The sequence below is a fragment of the Haemorhous mexicanus genome, chromosome 35 (assembly GCF_027477595.1).
Source record: "Haemorhous mexicanus isolate bHaeMex1 chromosome 35, bHaeMex1.pri, whole genome shotgun sequence".
NCBI lineage: Eukaryota > Metazoa > Chordata > Aves > Passeriformes > Fringillidae > Haemorhous > Haemorhous mexicanus.
The window spans coordinates 679,895-695,285 of NC_082375.1; the positions used below are offsets into that span (position 1 = coordinate 679,895).

Genomic DNA, 15,391 nt, shown 5'->3' on the forward strand with positions numbered 1-15,391 from the left:
TCCTCACCTGAAGGGGTGCCCCTCCTCGGACTTCTGCAGGGCCTGCACCACGGCCTTGTAGACACGGAGGCTGATGGTGACCGAGAGCAGGGCCAGCGCCACGTGTGCCACCACGGTGACAGCGCTGAGCGTGGCCAGGGACAGCAGCAGCACCAGGCTGGCGCCGAAGGCCACCGCGCTCTTCTTCACGTCCCGCCAGAAGAGCAGGTCCTGAACCACTGGGGACAGCCAGGGGACAGCGGGGTCACACAGGGGGGACACACAGGGGACACACAGGGGACATGGAGGGGACACGGGGAGGCACAGAGGGGACACAGAGGGAAGATACAGGGGTGTGGCATCGTGGCACAGAGGGGACAGAGAGGGGACAGAGAGGGTGACAGGGAGGGGACAAAGGGAGGATAGAGGAGGTGACAGGAACAGGTCACAGGGGATGACAAGGAGGGAACACAGGGGGTGACAAGGCCAGGTGACAGGAGGACAGTGACAAGGAGGGGACACAGGGGGTGACAAGGCAGGTGACAGGAGGACAGTGACAAGGAGAGGACACAAGGGGTGACAAGGCCAGGTCACAGGAGGACAGTGACAAGGAGAGGACACAAGGGGTGACAAGGAGGGGACAAAGGGAGGATAGAGGAGGTGACAAGGCCAGGTCACAGGAGGACAGTGACAAGGAGGGGACACAGGGGGTGACAAGGCCAGGTCACAGGAGGACAGTGACAAGGAGAGAAACACAGAGGGTGACAAGGAGGGGACAAAGGGAGGATAGAGGAGGTGACAGGGACAGGTCAAGGGGATGACAAGGAGGGGACACAGGGGGTGACAAGGCCAGGTCACAGGAGGACAGTGACAAGGAGGGGACACAAGGGGTGACAAGGCCAGGTCACAGGAGGACAGTGACAAGGAGGGGACACAAGGGGTGGCAAGGCCAGGTCACAGGAGGACAGTGACAAGGAGGGGACACAAGGGGGTGACAAGGCCAGGTCACAAGAGGACAGGTGACAAGGAGAGAACACAGAGGGTGACAAGGAGGGGACAAAGGGAGGATAGAGGAGGTGACAGGGACAGGTCACAGGGGGTGACAAGGCCAGGTCACAGGGGGATGACAAGGAGGGGACACAAGGGGGTGACAAGGCCAGGTCACAGGAGGACAGTGACAAGGAGGGGACACAGGGGGTGACAAGGAGGGGACAAAGGAAGATAGAGGAGGTGACAGGGACAGGTCACAGGGGATGACAAGGAGGGGACACAGGGGGTGACAAGGCCAGGTCACAGGAGGACAGTGACAAGGAGGGGACACAGGTGGTCCCTGCGCTGTCCCCACCCCATTTAGCCCGATGCCACTTCCCCTCTTCCCCAAGGCACTAATTACCCCTGCTCATTAACACAACTTCGTCACACACAGCCCTTAATGACGCCCCCCCACTAAAACCAGACATTAATTAATTAACCCCCCCCCAGTGAGCCGGCGGGTGTGGCCCCAAATCCCCGGATTTTACCCCAAAACAAGGCCCCCCTGAGCCTCCCTGCCAGCTGCCCTCGGGGCTGGGCTCTCCCCGCTCCTCCCCTCTCACCCCAACTTCGGGGCCACCCTCAGCCCCTGAGCCTCCCCGGCTGCTTTCGGCGCCTTTTTGGGGGGAAAAGGCCCTTTTTGGGGCAAAAGGCCCTTTTTGGGGTGGAAAGGCCCTTTTTGGGGCAAAAATCCCTTTTTGGGGTGGGAAAGGCCCTTTTTGGGGTGCAAAAGGCCCTTTTTGGGGTGGGAAAGGCCCTTTTTGGGGTGCAAAAAGCCCTTTTCGGGGTGGGAAAGGCCCTTTTTGGGGTGGGAAAGGCCCTTTTTGGGGCAAAAGGCTCTTCTTGGGGGCAAAAGGCCCTTTTTGGGGTGGGAAAGGCCCTTTTTGGGTGGGAAAGGCTCTTTTGGGTGGGAAAGGCCCTTTTTGGGGCTTTACCTGCCAGGCGGGGGAGGGGCCCGGCCGGGGGGGGCCGGGGGGGGCTCCCCCAGTTCCCGCAGCGCCCGCAGGGTCTGGTGCTCCTGCTCCCAGTCCCGGGAGCCCGGCGGGACAGGGACATCCCTGGGGACATCCTTGGGGACAGCGGGGACAGCCCCGGGGACATCCTTGGGGACAGCAGGGGGGGCCTCGCCCGGCGCCTCCTCGATGACGGTGTCGTCAGAGTCACCGGAGCTGTCGGCGTCGGTGGGGACAGCGGTGACAGCAGGGACACCCCCAGTGCCAGCCAGGCCATTCCCAGTGGCAGTGACGTCACTCTTGATGCCGGTGACAGCGGTGACACCGCTGCCGGTAGCGGTGACGCCATTCCCGATGCCACCGAGGACCGCTCCCGACGCCACCGCCAACACCAGCGACGCCATTCCCCGCGGCGGTGACACCGGTGACACTCTTCCCCGCTGTGGTGACAGCAGTGACACCGCTCCCAGTGCTGGTGACACCGGTGACACCTTTCTCCATTGCAGTGACACTGGCGATGCCATTCCCGATGGCAGTGACACCGGTGACGCCATTCCCAATGCTGGTGACACCGGCGATGCCACTCCCAGCGCTGGTGACACCCTTCCCCAAGGTGGTGACCAGCGGTGACGCCATTCCCAGCGCTGGTGACACCGGTTGATACAATTCCCCAAGGTGGTGACAGCGGCGATGCCATTCCAGTGCTGGGGACACCGTTCACGCCATCCCCAGTGCCGGCCACGCCGTTAGTGACGCCATCGCTGTCCCCCGCCGCTGTCCCCGCGGCTGTCCCCGAGGCTGTCCCCGTTGCGCTCCACCAGGTCCCAGGAGAGCAGCTCGCTGGTGAAGCTGTGCATCTCCCCGCCACGCACCGCGACACCTCCTCCAGCGCCGCCGCCGAGCCGGGGGGCGGCCGGGCCAGCCCGCGCCCGGGGACAGCGCCGGGGACAGCGCCCGGGGACAGCGCCGGGGACAGCGCCGGGGACGCCGCGGGGCTTGGGCGGGAAGTGGCACACGCGGCCCTCGGGGATCTGGGCGAGGGCGGGCCCGAACTCGCGGTCGAAGGCGGCTCGGTCCGGGACCACCTCGAACGGCGACTCCGGGGACTCCGGGGGGCTCGGGCCGCTGCCCCCCCCCGGCGACGCCCCCCGGTCCGCGCCCGCCCGGCGCCGCTGGTGGGGGAGGGGGGGGACACACGGTCAGGGGGGTCGGGGTCCCCCTGTCCCCCGTCCTGAGGGTCCTGTCCCCCCCGCTCTGTCCCTCCCATTGGGCACCCCCAGGGGGGTTTTGGGGACCCCCACCCCTTCCCCTCCCCCCACTGGGTGTCCCCTCCCCCACAGAGAATTTTGGGGACAGCCATGCGGGGGGAAGGGGGGGGTGGTTTTGGGGTCCCCACGCAGAATTTTGGGGTTCCCCCTTCCCATTCCAGCCATGCTGGGAAGCCCCCTCCCCAAAATTCAGCGGGTCCTCCAATCTCAGCCATGGCGTGGGGGGGCGGTTTTGGGGTCCCCCAGAGAATTTTGGGGGTCCCCCCCCATGCAGGTGGGGGTCAAGCGGCGGCACAGAGGCTCCCCCACCCCCCCCCCCAAATACACCCCAAAATCCGGGCAGGAGAGACCCCAGTTTGGGGCTAAAAACGCCCCTTTTGGAACCGAACCCAAACAGCATTTTGGGGCTAAACCCCCTCGGTTTGGGTTCAGTGATGGGGGTGGGGGCAGGACACCCCAAACCTGCAGCGTCGGGTCCTGAAAATGGGGGGGGGTCCCCACGGAGAACCTCAGCTTGGGGTTAAACCTCCCAGTTTTGGGGTGAAAACCCCCCATTTTGGGGCTGGAGCGAGGCTGGGGGTGGCATTCAGCCCCCTCGTGGTTTTGGGGGGGGGATTTTGGGGTCTCTCCCCCTCAGGTTGAGCCCGGGGGGGGTCACAGAAAGCCCCCCCGGCGGCGGGTGGGACACGGCGCAGGCGGCTCGGGGCTGGGGCAGGAATTTTGAGGCCAAACCACAAAAAACGACGAATTTCACCTTCAGCAGCAGCAGGAGGGGAGGGGGGGGGGCGTGCAAAGCTGGGGGGGGGGGGGGGGCAGCAGCCTTGGGGTGCAGGAGGGGGTGGGGGGCAAAGCTGGGGGGGGGCTCACCCCGAAAAAGAGAAAAGAAACCGAGATAAAGAGCAGGAAAAGAGAGAAAAAGAAAAATGTCTATTTTTGGCAAGTTTAACCCTTTGTTGCCATTTCGGGGGGGGGGGGCTCAGCAGCGTTTGTGGCCCCACCCCCAAAATCCAGGGGTTATTTGGGGTGGGGGGGGAACCCCCCTTTGATGTGACACCGAGACCCCAAACCCACCTTGGGGAGCCCCAAACCAGCTCTGGGTGTCCCCAAAGTGGCTCTGGGGACCCCTCCCCAAAATCCAGGGGGCTTTTTTAGGGTGGGGGCTTCCCCCCAAGACATTTTTCTTCCTGGGGGTGCAGGAAAAAAAAGGGAGAGAGGAAGAAGAGGGGGGGGAGACTTGCCTGGTGAAGCCGCAAAGAGAGAAACGGGCTGGGAGGAGGAAGAGGAGGAGGAAGAGGAAGAAGAATTGGGGGGATCTGCAAGAGAACACAGAGGGTGAGAGCTCAGCACCCCCCGGAGTGCCCCGAAGCCCCCCCAGAACCCCCCCAGCAGGCGGGGCCGGCTTCGTCGCAAAAAACCACCGGGAAAATTCCAGCCCGGACCCAAATCCGGGGGGTTTCACCCCGTTTTCCCAGCCTCGGGGGCAGGGAGCGGCGCAGGGACGGTGCCTGGGGGGGGGTCACCCCGAAATTCCCACCCGCCCTTCTCGGCTCTGCACCCCCCGAGGGTGAGATTTGGGGTGAAACCGCCGAGTTTTGGGGTTTGGTGGTGTCCAGGGGTGGAAATTGGGGTGAAATCCTGGGAATTGCCGAGTCAGGATGCTCTGGAGTGACGGCTGGAATAAGGGGGGGGGGGTCCTGGGGGAGGGTGAAATGCCCCCTCCCCAAAATTCCAGGGAAGGACGGACGGAGCAGCTGTTCCCCAACGACCCCAAAGCCCCCAAAAACACCAAAGTTCCTTTTCCTGGGCATTTCCCCCCCGTTCTCCTGAGAGATGTGGGGGTGGAGGTGTCACTGACCAACCAAATCTCCACTTCAACGCCTCTTTGTCCTCCAAAATCCCCCCCAAAAATCCCTTTCCCCCTTAAATCCCCCTAAAAGCATCTTTTCCCCAAAATGAGCTCCCCCGAAGGCTTTTTCTCCTCCCTTTTACCCCAAAACTTCTTTAACCCCTCATTTCTGTCCCCCAAGCCTCTCAACCTCACACGCAGCCCCAAAAGGCCTCATCACCCTCCAATCCCCCCCTCAAGCCTCTGCTCCCCAAAATCTGCTCCTCCAAGGCCTTTTCTCCCTCGTTCTCCCCCTCACGTTCTCCCCCGCCCATTTCTAACCCCCTCTAAAAGACTTTTCGCCTCACACCAAGCCCCCAAACGCCTCTTTCCCACAAATCTCCCCCCCAAAGGCCTCCTGCCCCCAACAACCGCCCCCTCAAGGGCCTTCCCTCCCCATTTCTGCCCCTCCCAGCCCGTTTTTACCTCACACCCAACGCCCAAAGGCTCCTTCCCCGTCACGCCCCCGCCGAGGCCTCACCTCCCTCACCCCCCTCCGGCCCCACAGGCCCCGCCGGCCCTTACCGGCGCACGACATGGAACCGCCGACCAGGCCCCGCGTGGAGGAGGCGGAGGACGAGGTCACGGAGGTGGAAGAGGAGCTGGAGGAGACGAGCGAGGACTGCGCGGCGGAATCGGCCATGGCGGCGGCGGCGGAGCGCGGAGCGAGCCCGTCCGGTGCGGGGCGGCGGCCGCGCCCCCGACTGCGGGGGGGGGCGGTGCCGCCAGGGGCGTGGCCGGCGCCAGCAGACCAATGAACGCCGCGCACCTGCTGCAGGTGGGAGGAGCCGGCGCGTCTGAGCCAATCAACGCCTGGCAATGGCCGCGCTCCGCCCTCCCGCCGCAGCTCGGCGCTAAAGCGCATACGCACAACGAAGGGGGGCCCCCGCAGTTGCCATGGCAGCAGCGGGAGAAGGAGAAGCTGCGCCTGCTGCGCGGCTGGAGTGGCGCGATGCACCACGGGAGTTGTAGTCCCAGAAGAGCCCCGCACAAGGGGACGGGGTTCTGGGGGGCTCCTGTGAGGGAGAAGCGTTTTTGGGGGCTCCGCACCCCCGCACTCCCGTCTCAGGGTCTCCTATAGAGTGGATCGCCCCGTGGAATGTCCTCCTAAAGGCGGTGAGGGACTCTTGGACGCTTCTTAGAGGGTGGGGGGAGAGGCCTGCACCTTCCTAAAGGGCAGGGAGGCCCCAGTTCCATCCCCTGTGTGGGGGGAGCGCAGAACCGCCTGCCTGAGGGGGGGGGGAAGCGGCCGCAGAGCGCCCCAAGGGGCCGGGGGGGACCCCAGGGGGGGCGGCGGCCATTGAGAGCTCCTGGCGGCCCCGAGAGCGCCGCCACGGCCGGCAAAGCGCGCCCCCCTGCCGGGCGGGAGGACCGCAGGCCGCGCATCCGGGAAAGGGTGGGGCCTGCAGGAATCACGTGAGATCACCCGACCCCGCCCCTCCCCTATGGCTCCGCCCCGCCTCGTCAGCGCCCGCGGAACCGCCAATGGCAGCGGGAGGCTCGGCTGTGACGTTACGTCGCGCCGCCCCCCTCATGCGAGGAGGGAGGAGGCGGGGCCTGAGGGATGCGTGACATTTGTTTGAGCCAATGGCAAGGCGAGGGCGGAAGCGGCCGGGCCAATGAGGCGCCATGTTTGGTCAAAGGGGCGCGGTTTTTGCCAGCAGTGGGCGGGGGGCGCTGGCGGGCGGCCAATAGGGGGAGAGGGGGCGGGGCCAGCGGGGCCGCCGGGACGCGGGGGGAAGCGGCGGTCGCGGAGCGGTGAGTGAGCAACCACGTGACCTCCCGTATCGCCCGACTGTCGCGACATGACCCCCGCCATGGAGGGCAGCGCTCGGGGTGGGGGAGGGGCCGCTGCGACCCCCGCGACCTCCCCCCCGAACACACTCAGCGGAATTGGGGACCCCCCCCGTGGGGCCGGGACCCCATGGGACCCCCTATAGGACCCCATACAGGATCCCATATAGAGCCTGCGGCCTTCTGTGGGTCCTCAGAACCCCTATGGGGCCCGGGACCCCCTATGGGACCCCCTATGGGACCCTTTGTGGTTTTGGGGGCCGCCTGTAGGATCCCCTGTGGGACCCCCATGAGACCCCCTATATGATCTCCTATAGAATCCCCTACAGGACCCCCTATAGGCCCTGTGACCCTCTGTAGGTCCTCAGGGTCTTTATGGGGCCTGGGACCCCCTGGGGGGTTTGGGACCCCCTATGGAACCCCCTATGGACTTTGGGACCCCCCTATATGATCCCATATGGGATCCCCTACAGGACCCCCTATGGGACCCCCTGTGGGTCTGGGACCCCCTATGGGACCCCCTACAGGACCCTCTATGGGACCCCCTGTGGGATTTGGGACCCTCTATGGGACCCCCTACAGGACCCCCCCATGGAATCCCCTACAGGACCCTCTATGGGACCCCCTGTGGGACCCCCTACAGGACCCCCTATGGGACCCCCTATAAGGCCCAAGACCCCCCCTTGACCCCCCTGTAGGGTCGGAGACCCCCGTGCGCGCCCCCCCTATGGAGCCGGAGCCCCAGTTTGTCCCAGTTTGCTCCATTTTCCCCCCAGTTTGTCCCAGTTTGCTCCATTTTCCCCCCAGTTTGTCCCAGTTTGCCCCAGTTTGTCCCAGTTTGTCCCCCGGACCCGGGCGGACTTTGCCCCCCCCCGGTCAATGATTCACCGGGGAGGGGGCGGGGGGAGCCCCGGGGTGGGGTGGGGGGGGGAGGGTCGGGACCGGCGAGGGGCTCGGGAGGGAGGGGAGGGGACACCGGACAGAGGGACACCGGACAGAGGGACACCGGGGACAGAGAGGGGACAGCACGGCCACGGTACCGGGGCTGGGGGGGGGGCTCGGGGGGGGCTGGGGTCGTGCAGGGGGGGGGAGGGGCACCTGTGCAAATAGGGGGGGGGATTTGTGCAAGGGGGGGGGTCCTGGAGGAATTGGGGGGGGGGGGGGGGATGGGAGAGGTGGGGGTGGGGGGGCTCCCGTGCAAGAGGTGATTGTGCAAGGGGGGAGGGGGTTGTGCAAGGGGAGGGGGTTGTGCAAGGGGGGACAGGCCCGGGCAGGACCCTGAGTGTGCAAGGGGGGGGTGGGGAGGGGGCGTTGTGTAAAAATCCTGGCGCGGGGGGGGGGGTGGGGGGGGGATTTGGGGAGGTTTTAGGGGATTTGGGGGATTTTTGAGGGGGATTTTGGGGATTTTTGGGGGAATTTTTAGAGGGATTTGGGGGGGGGAGGGATTTTGGGAGGGATTTTGGGGGGATTTTTGGGGCGAGACCCCCGTGCAAAGGGAGATCAAAGCGGGGGAGGGGTCAAAGGTCACTGGGGCAGAGGGGAGCGGGGGAGGGGGGGAGGGGAGGCCCGGGGGCTTTTTGAGTCCAGGGGGGGTCAAAGGTCACTGGGGCAGAGGGGAGTGGGGGGGGGGGAGGGGGATTCTCCTCTGGAGGGGGGGGGGGGGGGTCGGGGGTTGCACTGCCTGACCCCCCCCCCCCCAATTTTCCTTCCCTTCCCCCCCCAGATGTTCCAGCTGTGCCGCCCCCGCGGGGGCCGCGCCCTCCTGGGGCTGCGGCTGCTCCGGGGCCCCCCCGGGCCCGCCCGGCCCGTCAGCTACCGGCCCCTGCGCAAGGTCCTGGTGGCCAACCGGGGTGAGCACCGGGAGACCCCCGGGACCCCCCCTGAGACCCCCCCTCAAACCCCTGAGACCCCCCCTGAACCCCCTGAGCCCCCCAGGCCCGCCCGGCCCCTGCGCAAGGTCCTGGTGGCCAACCGGGGTGAGCACTGGGGGACCCCCGGGACCCCCCCTGAGACCCCTCCCGGGACCCCCTGAGACCCCCCCTGAACCCCCTGAGACCCCCTGAGACCCCCTAAAACCCCCCTGAGACCCCCTGAGACCCCCCCCAATACCCTCTGACCTCCCTGAGACCCCCCAAGCCCCCCTGGTCCCCCAAGACCCCCCCAGGACCCCTCAAACCCCCCCTGGACCCCCTCTGTGTCCCCTGAGCCCCCCCAATGTCCCTTGAACCCCCCCCCCGACCCCGTGGTGGCCCCAGGTGAGGTTGCCAAGCAGCTGTCCCCAGAGTGTCCCCAGAGTGTCCCCATGTCCTCAAGTGTCCCCAAGGTGTCTCCATGTCCCCAGAGTGTCCCCAAGGTGAAGTCACCACCCACGTGTCCTGGGCGTGCACAGAGCTGAGGATCCGGACGGTGGCCGTGTCCCCAGGGTGTCCCCATGTCCCCGTGTCCCTCTCCCCAATGTCCCCAGGGTGTCCCCATGTCCCCGTGTCCCTGTCCCCAGTGTCCCCAGGGTGTCCCCATGTCCCTGGGTCCCTGTCCCTGTGTCCCCAGGGTGTCCCCATGTCCCCAGGGTGTCCCCAGGGTGTCCCTGAGCTGTCCCTGTCCCCAGGTGAGATCGCCATCCGGGTGTTCCGGGCCTGCACAGAGCTGGGGATCCGCACGGTGTCCCTGTCCCTGTGTCCCTGTCCCCAGGGTGTCCCCATGTCCCCATAGCCCTGTCCCCATGTCCCCCAGCTGTCCCTGTCCCCAGGTGAGATTGCCATCCGGGTGTTCCGGGCCTGCACGGAGCTGGGGATCCGCACGGTGTCCCTGTCCCTGTGTCCCTGTCCCCGTGTCCCTAGGGTGTCCCCATGTCCCCATAGCCCTGTCCCCATGTCCCCAGTGTCCCCAATGTCCCCAGGTGAGATCGCCATCCGGGTGTTCCGGGCCTGCACGGAGCTGGGGATCCGCACGGTGTCCCTGTCCCTGTGTCCCCAGGGTGTCCCCATGTCCCCAGGGTGTCCCCAGGGTGTCCCCAGGGTGTCCCTGAGCTGTCCCTGTCCCCAGGTGAGATCGCCATCCGGGTGTTCCGGGCCTGCACGGAGCTGGGGATCCGTACCGTGGCCGTGTACTCGGAGCAGGACACGGGGCAGATGCACCGGCAGAAGGCGGACGAGGCGTACCTGGTGGGGAGGGGGCTGCCCCCCGTGCAGGCCTACCTGCACATCCCCGACATCATCCGCGTGGCACAGGTACCGGGACACCTGGGGACACCTGGGGACACCTGGGACAGCTGGGAGGCACGGGGGGACACCTGGGAGACACCTGGGGGCACGGGGGGACAGCTGGGAGACACCTGGGGACACGGGGGGACAGCTGGGAGGCACGGGGGGGACAGCTGGGGACACCTGGGACACCTGGGGGGACAGCTGGGAGACACCTGGGGACACTTAGGAGACACCTGGGGACACACCTGGGGACATTGGGGGTGTCCCCTGACCCCACGAGGTGCTCTCGTGACCCCCCTTGTCCCTTTGGGGGAGGATTCTGGGGACACCGGGGTGGCCCCGTGCCTCCCCCCCCCCCCCCAAATTCCCCGTGGGTGCCCTGGTGGCCCCGTGGGTGCCCTGGTGGCCCCGTGGGAGCCGTGGTGGCCCCACGGGTGCCCTGGTGGCCCTGTGGGTGTCCTGGTGGCCCTGGGGGTGTCCTGGTGGCCCTGGGGGTGTCCTGGTGGCCCCGTGGGAGCCGTGGTGGCCCCACGGGTGCCCTGGTGGCCCTGTGGGAGCCGTGGTGGCCCTTTGGTGGCCCCAAATTCCCTGTGTGTGCCCTGGTGGCGCCGTGGGTGCCATGGTGGCGCTGGGGGAGCCGTGGTGGCCCCGTGGGAGCCGTGGTGGCCCCATGGGTGCCATGGTGGCCCTGGGGGTGCTGTGGTGGCCCTTTGGTGGCCCCAAATTCCCTGTGGGTGCCCTGGTGGCGCCGTGGGTGCCATGGTGGCCCCGTGGGAGCCGTGGTGGCCCCGCGGGTGCCCTGGTGGCCCCGCGGGTGCCGTGGTGGCCCTGTGGGAGCCGTGGTAGCCCTGTGGGTGCTGTGGTGGCCCTGGGGGTGCCGTGGTGGCCCCATGGGTGCCCTGGTGGTGCCGTGGGAGCCGTGGTGGCCCTGGGGGTGCCATGGTGGCCCTGTGGTGGCCCCAAATTCCCTGTGGGTGCCCTGGTGGTGCCATGGGTGCCCTGGTGGCCCCGTGGGTGCCGTGGTGGCCCTGTGGTGGCCCCAAATTCCCTGCGGGAGCCGTGGTGGCCCCGTGGGAGCCGTGGTGGCCCCGTGGGAGCCGTGGTGACCCCGGGGGTGCCATGGTGGCCCCGTGGGAGCCCTGGTGGCCCCGTGGGAGCCGTGGTGGCCCCGCGGGTGCCCTGGTGGCCCCGTGGGAGCCCTGGTGGCTCCGCGGGAGCCGTGGTGGCCCTGGGGGTGCCATGGTGACCCTGGGGGAGCCGTGGTGGCCCTGGGGGAGCTGTGGTGGTGCCATGGGTGCCCTGGTGGCCCCGTGGGAGCCCTGGTGGCCCCGTGGGAGCCGTGGGAGCCCTGGGGGTGCCGTGGTGGCCCCGTGGGTGCCGTGGTGGCCCCGTGGGAGCCCTGGCCGCCCCCCGAGCCCCCCGGTGCCCCGTTGCCAGGAGAACGAGGTGGACGCCATCCACCCCGGGTACGGGTTCCTGTCGGAGCGCGCGGATTTCGCCCAGGCCTGCCTGGACGCCGGCGTTCGCTTCGTGGGGCCGCGCCCGGACGTGGTCAGGAAGATGGGGGACAAAGTGGAGGCTCGGGCCATCGCCATCGCCGCCGGTGGGGCCCGGGGGGGGCTCGGGGGGGGACTTGGAGGGGTTCAGAGGGGGTTGGGGGGGTTAAAAAGGGGGATTTGGGGGGGTTAAAAAGGGGATTGGGGGGGTTTAAAAGGAGATGGGGGGGTTAAAGGGGATTTGGGGGGGGTTAAAGGGGATTTGGGGGGGTTAAAAAGGGGAATTGGGGGGGTTCAAAGGGGGTTGGAGGGGTTAAAAAGGGGATTGGGGGGTTAAAAAGGGGAATTGGGGGGGTTCAAAGGGGATTTGGGGGGGTTAAAGGGGGATTTGGGGGGGTTAGAGGGGATTTGGGGGGGTTGAAAAGGAGAATTAGGAGGGTTAAAGGGGATTTGGGGGGTTAAAAAGGGGATGGGGGGTTCAAAGGGGGTTGGGGGGGTTAAAGGGGGATTTGGGGGGGTTAAAAAGGGGAATTGGGGGGGTTCAAAGGGGATTGGGGGGGTTCAAAGAGGATTGGGTGGGTTAAAAAGGGGAATTAGGGAGGTTAAAGGGGCATTTGGGGGGTTAAAAAGGGCATTGGGGGGTTTTGGGGAGTTTGGGAGGGGTAAAAGGGGATTTGGGGGGTTAAAAAGAGGATTGGGGGCGTTATGGGGAGTTTGGGGGGGTTTGGGGAGGTTCAAAGGGGATTTGAGGGAGTTAAAAGTGAGTTTGGGGGGATTCAAGGGAGATTTGGAGGGGGTAGGGGGGTTAGGAGGGGATATGAGGATTTGGGGGCTTAAAAGGGGGTTAGGAGGGGATATGGGGATTTGGGGGGGTTAAAAGGGGGCTCGGGGGGTTTGGGGGGTGGCGGGGCCGGGTCTCTGAGGCGCCGTGGCCGCAGGGGTGCCGGTGGTGCCGGGGACGCCGTCGCCGGTGTCGGCGCTGGCCGAGGCTCAGGAATTCGCCGCCCGGGTCGGGTTCCCCGTGATCCTCAAAGCCGCCCACGGCGGCGGCGGCCGCGGCATGAGGGTGGTCCGGGCCCCCCAGGTACCGCCCCCAAACCCCCCGACCCCAAACCCCCCAGACCCCAAATCCCCAAATCCCCCCGACCCCAAACCCCCAGACCTCAAATCCCCAAATCCCCCGGACCCCAAATCCCCTGACCCCAAGTTCCCAGAGCTCCAAATCCCCAGACCCCAAATCCCCCAGACCCCAAACCCCCAGACCCCAAATCCCCCAACCTCAAACCCCCAGACCCCAAATCCCCAAATCCCCCAGACCCCAAACCCCCAGACCTCAAATCCCCAGAGCCCCAAATCCCCCAGACCCCAAATCCCCAGACCCCAAATCCCCCAGACCCCAAATCTCCTGAACCCAAATCCCCAGACCCCAAACCCCCAGACCCCAAATCCCCAGACCCCAAATCCCCAGAGCTCCAAATCCCCAGACCCCAAATCCCCCAGACCCCAAATCTCCTGAACCCAAATCCCCAGACCCCAAATCCCCAGACCCCAAATCCCCCAGGACCCCAAATCCCCCAGACCCCGATGCAGAGGAGCACAAATCACCCAAAATCCCAAATCCCCCAGGAATGCCGAATCTCCAGAGTCCCAAATCTCTGAGAAATGAAATTCCCCAGCAGCCCCAAATCCCCGGACCCCAAACCCCCAGAACCCCGAAATTCCAGGGGCTCTCACGTCCCCAGACCCCAGACCCGCAGCGATCCCAACCCTCAGGAGCCCCTGGATCTGGGAGGACCCCAAAATTGGGGTGGGGGGACCCTGGGTTTGGGGGAACCCCAGGGCTTGAGGTACCCCAGGTTTTGGGGTCCCCAGATTTGGGGTGATGCGGTGGTGGGGGGAGAGACCCCGGAATTCTGGGTTTGGGATCTGTGGATTTGGGGTGGGGGGGTATATCCTGGGATTTGGGGTTCCTGGATTTGGGATCCCCAAGATTTGGGGTCCCTGTGTTTGGGGGGAACTCGAGGTGGGGCAGTCCTGGGTTTTGGGGTCCCTGGATTTCGGGGTCCCTGGAATTTGGGGTCTCTGGGTTTGGGGTCCCTGGGTTTGGGGTCCCTGGGTTTTGGGGTCCCTGGGTTTGGGGGTCCCTGGAATTTGGGGTCACTGGGTTTTGGGGTCACTGGATTTCGGGGTCCCTGGGTTTTAGGGTCCCTGGAATTTGGGGTCCCTGGTTTTGGGGTCCCTGGAATTTGGGGTCCCTGGGTTTTGAGGTCCCTGGGTTTGGGGGGGTCCCTGCAATTTGGGGAGCCACTTTTGGGGTCCCGCAGGAGCTGGAGGAGAACTTCTCCCGCGCCACCTCGGAGGCTTTGGCCGCCTTTGGGAACGGGGACCTGTTCGTGGAGAAATTCATCGAGCGCCCGCGGCACATCGAGGTCCAGATCCTGGGTACGGCTGGGGGGCAGGCCGGGGCTCCAGCTCCATTTCTGGGGTCTGCTAGGCCATTTTTGGGGTTCCCAATTCCATTTTTGGGTCTGTTAGGCCATTTTTGGGGTTCCCAGCTCCATTTCTGGGCTTCCAGCTCCATTTCTGGGGCCTGTTAGGCCATTTTTGGGGTTCCCAGCTCCATTTCTGGGGTCTGCTAGTCAGTTTTTGGGGTTCCCAGCTCCATTTCTGGGGTCTGTTAGTCAGTTTTTGGGGTTCCCAGTTCCATTTCTGGGCTTCCAGTTCCATTTTTGGGGCCTGTTAGGCCATTTTTGGGGTTCCCAGCTCCATTTCTGAGCTTCCAGCTCCATTTCTGGGGTCTGTTAGTCAGTTTTTGGGGTTCCCAGTTCCATTTCTGGGGTCTGTTAGTCAGTTTTTGGGGTTCCCAGTTCCATTTCTGGGCTCCCAGTTCCATTTCTGGGCTCCCAGTTCCATTTTTGGGGTCTGTTAGTCAATTTTTGGGGTTCCCAGTTCCGTTTTGGGGCTTCCAGCTCCATTTCGGGGCTTCCAGTTCCATTTCTGGGGTCTGCTAGGCCATTTTTGGGGCTCCCTGTTCCATTTTTGGGGTCTGATAGTCAATTTTTGGGGTTCCCAATTCCATTTTGGGGTCTGTTAGTCAATTTTTGGGGTTCCCAGTTCCATTTTGGGGTCTGTTAGTCAATTTTTGGGGTTCCCAGCTCCATTTCTGGGCTTCCAGTTCCATTTCTGGGCTTCCAGTTCCATTTTTGGGGTCTGCTAGGCCATTTTTGGGGTTCCCAGTTCCATTTTGGGGTTCCCAGTTCCATTTTCGGGATCCACAGGTCCCTTTTTGGGGTTCCCAGTTCCATTTGGGGGTTCCCAGTTCCATTTTTGGGGTTCCCAGTTCCATTTTGGGGTTCTCAGTTCCATTTTTGGGGTTCCCAGTTCCCTCTTTGGGGTCCCCAGGTGACTCCCACGGGAACGTGGTCCACCTCTACGAGCGCGACTGCTCGGTGCAGGTCCCTTTTTGGGGTTCCCAGTTCCATTTTTGGGGTTCCCAATTCCATTTTTGGGGTCTGTTAGTCAATTTTTGGGGTTCCCAGTTCCGTTTTTGGGGTTCCCAGTTCCATTTTTGGGGTTCCCAGTTCCATTTTTGGGTCTGTTAGTCAATTTTTGGGGTTCCCAGTTCCGTTTTTGGGGTTCCCAGTTCCATTTTGGGGTTCCCAGTTCCCTCTTTGGGGTTCCCAGTTCCATTTTTGGGGTTCCCAGTTCCCTCTTTGGGGTCCCCAGTTCCATTTTGGGGTTCCCAGTTCCCTCTTTGGGGTCCCCAGTTCCCCTTTTGGGG

The 15,391-nt window shown here is 64.9% G+C and overlaps 2 protein-coding genes across 3 annotated transcripts in view; one reads left to right on the forward strand and one right to left on the reverse strand.

The window, feature by feature from the left end:
* Positions 1-5,811, reverse strand: part of RTN3 (reticulon 3) — a 23,619-nt gene extending 17,808 nt beyond the window's left edge. Inside the window, 2 exon segments of the mRNA XM_059872363.1 lie at positions 8-218; positions 5,643-5,811. Of these exon segments, the coding sequence (XP_059728346.1) occupies positions 8-218; positions 5,643-5,760 (329 nt within the window). The 5' untranslated portion in view covers positions 5,761-5,811.
* A 2,120-nt stretch (positions 5,812-7,931) lies between these two features.
* The window catches only part of PC (pyruvate carboxylase), a 32,763-nt gene continuing 25,303 nt past the window's right edge, over positions 7,932-15,391 (forward strand). For both annotated transcript variants that reach the window (XM_059872340.1, XM_059872341.1), the window contains exons 1-6: positions 7,932-7,947; positions 8,635-8,761; positions 9,954-10,138; positions 11,552-11,717; positions 12,549-12,694; positions 13,935-14,052. In XM_059872340.1, the coding sequence (XP_059728323.1) occupies positions 8,635-8,761; positions 9,954-10,138; positions 11,552-11,717; positions 12,549-12,694; positions 13,935-14,052 (742 nt within the window). In that variant the 5' untranslated portion in view covers positions 7,932-7,947. The remainder of the gene's footprint in view (positions 7,948-8,634; positions 8,762-9,953; positions 10,139-11,551; positions 11,718-12,548; positions 12,695-13,934; positions 14,053-15,391) is intronic.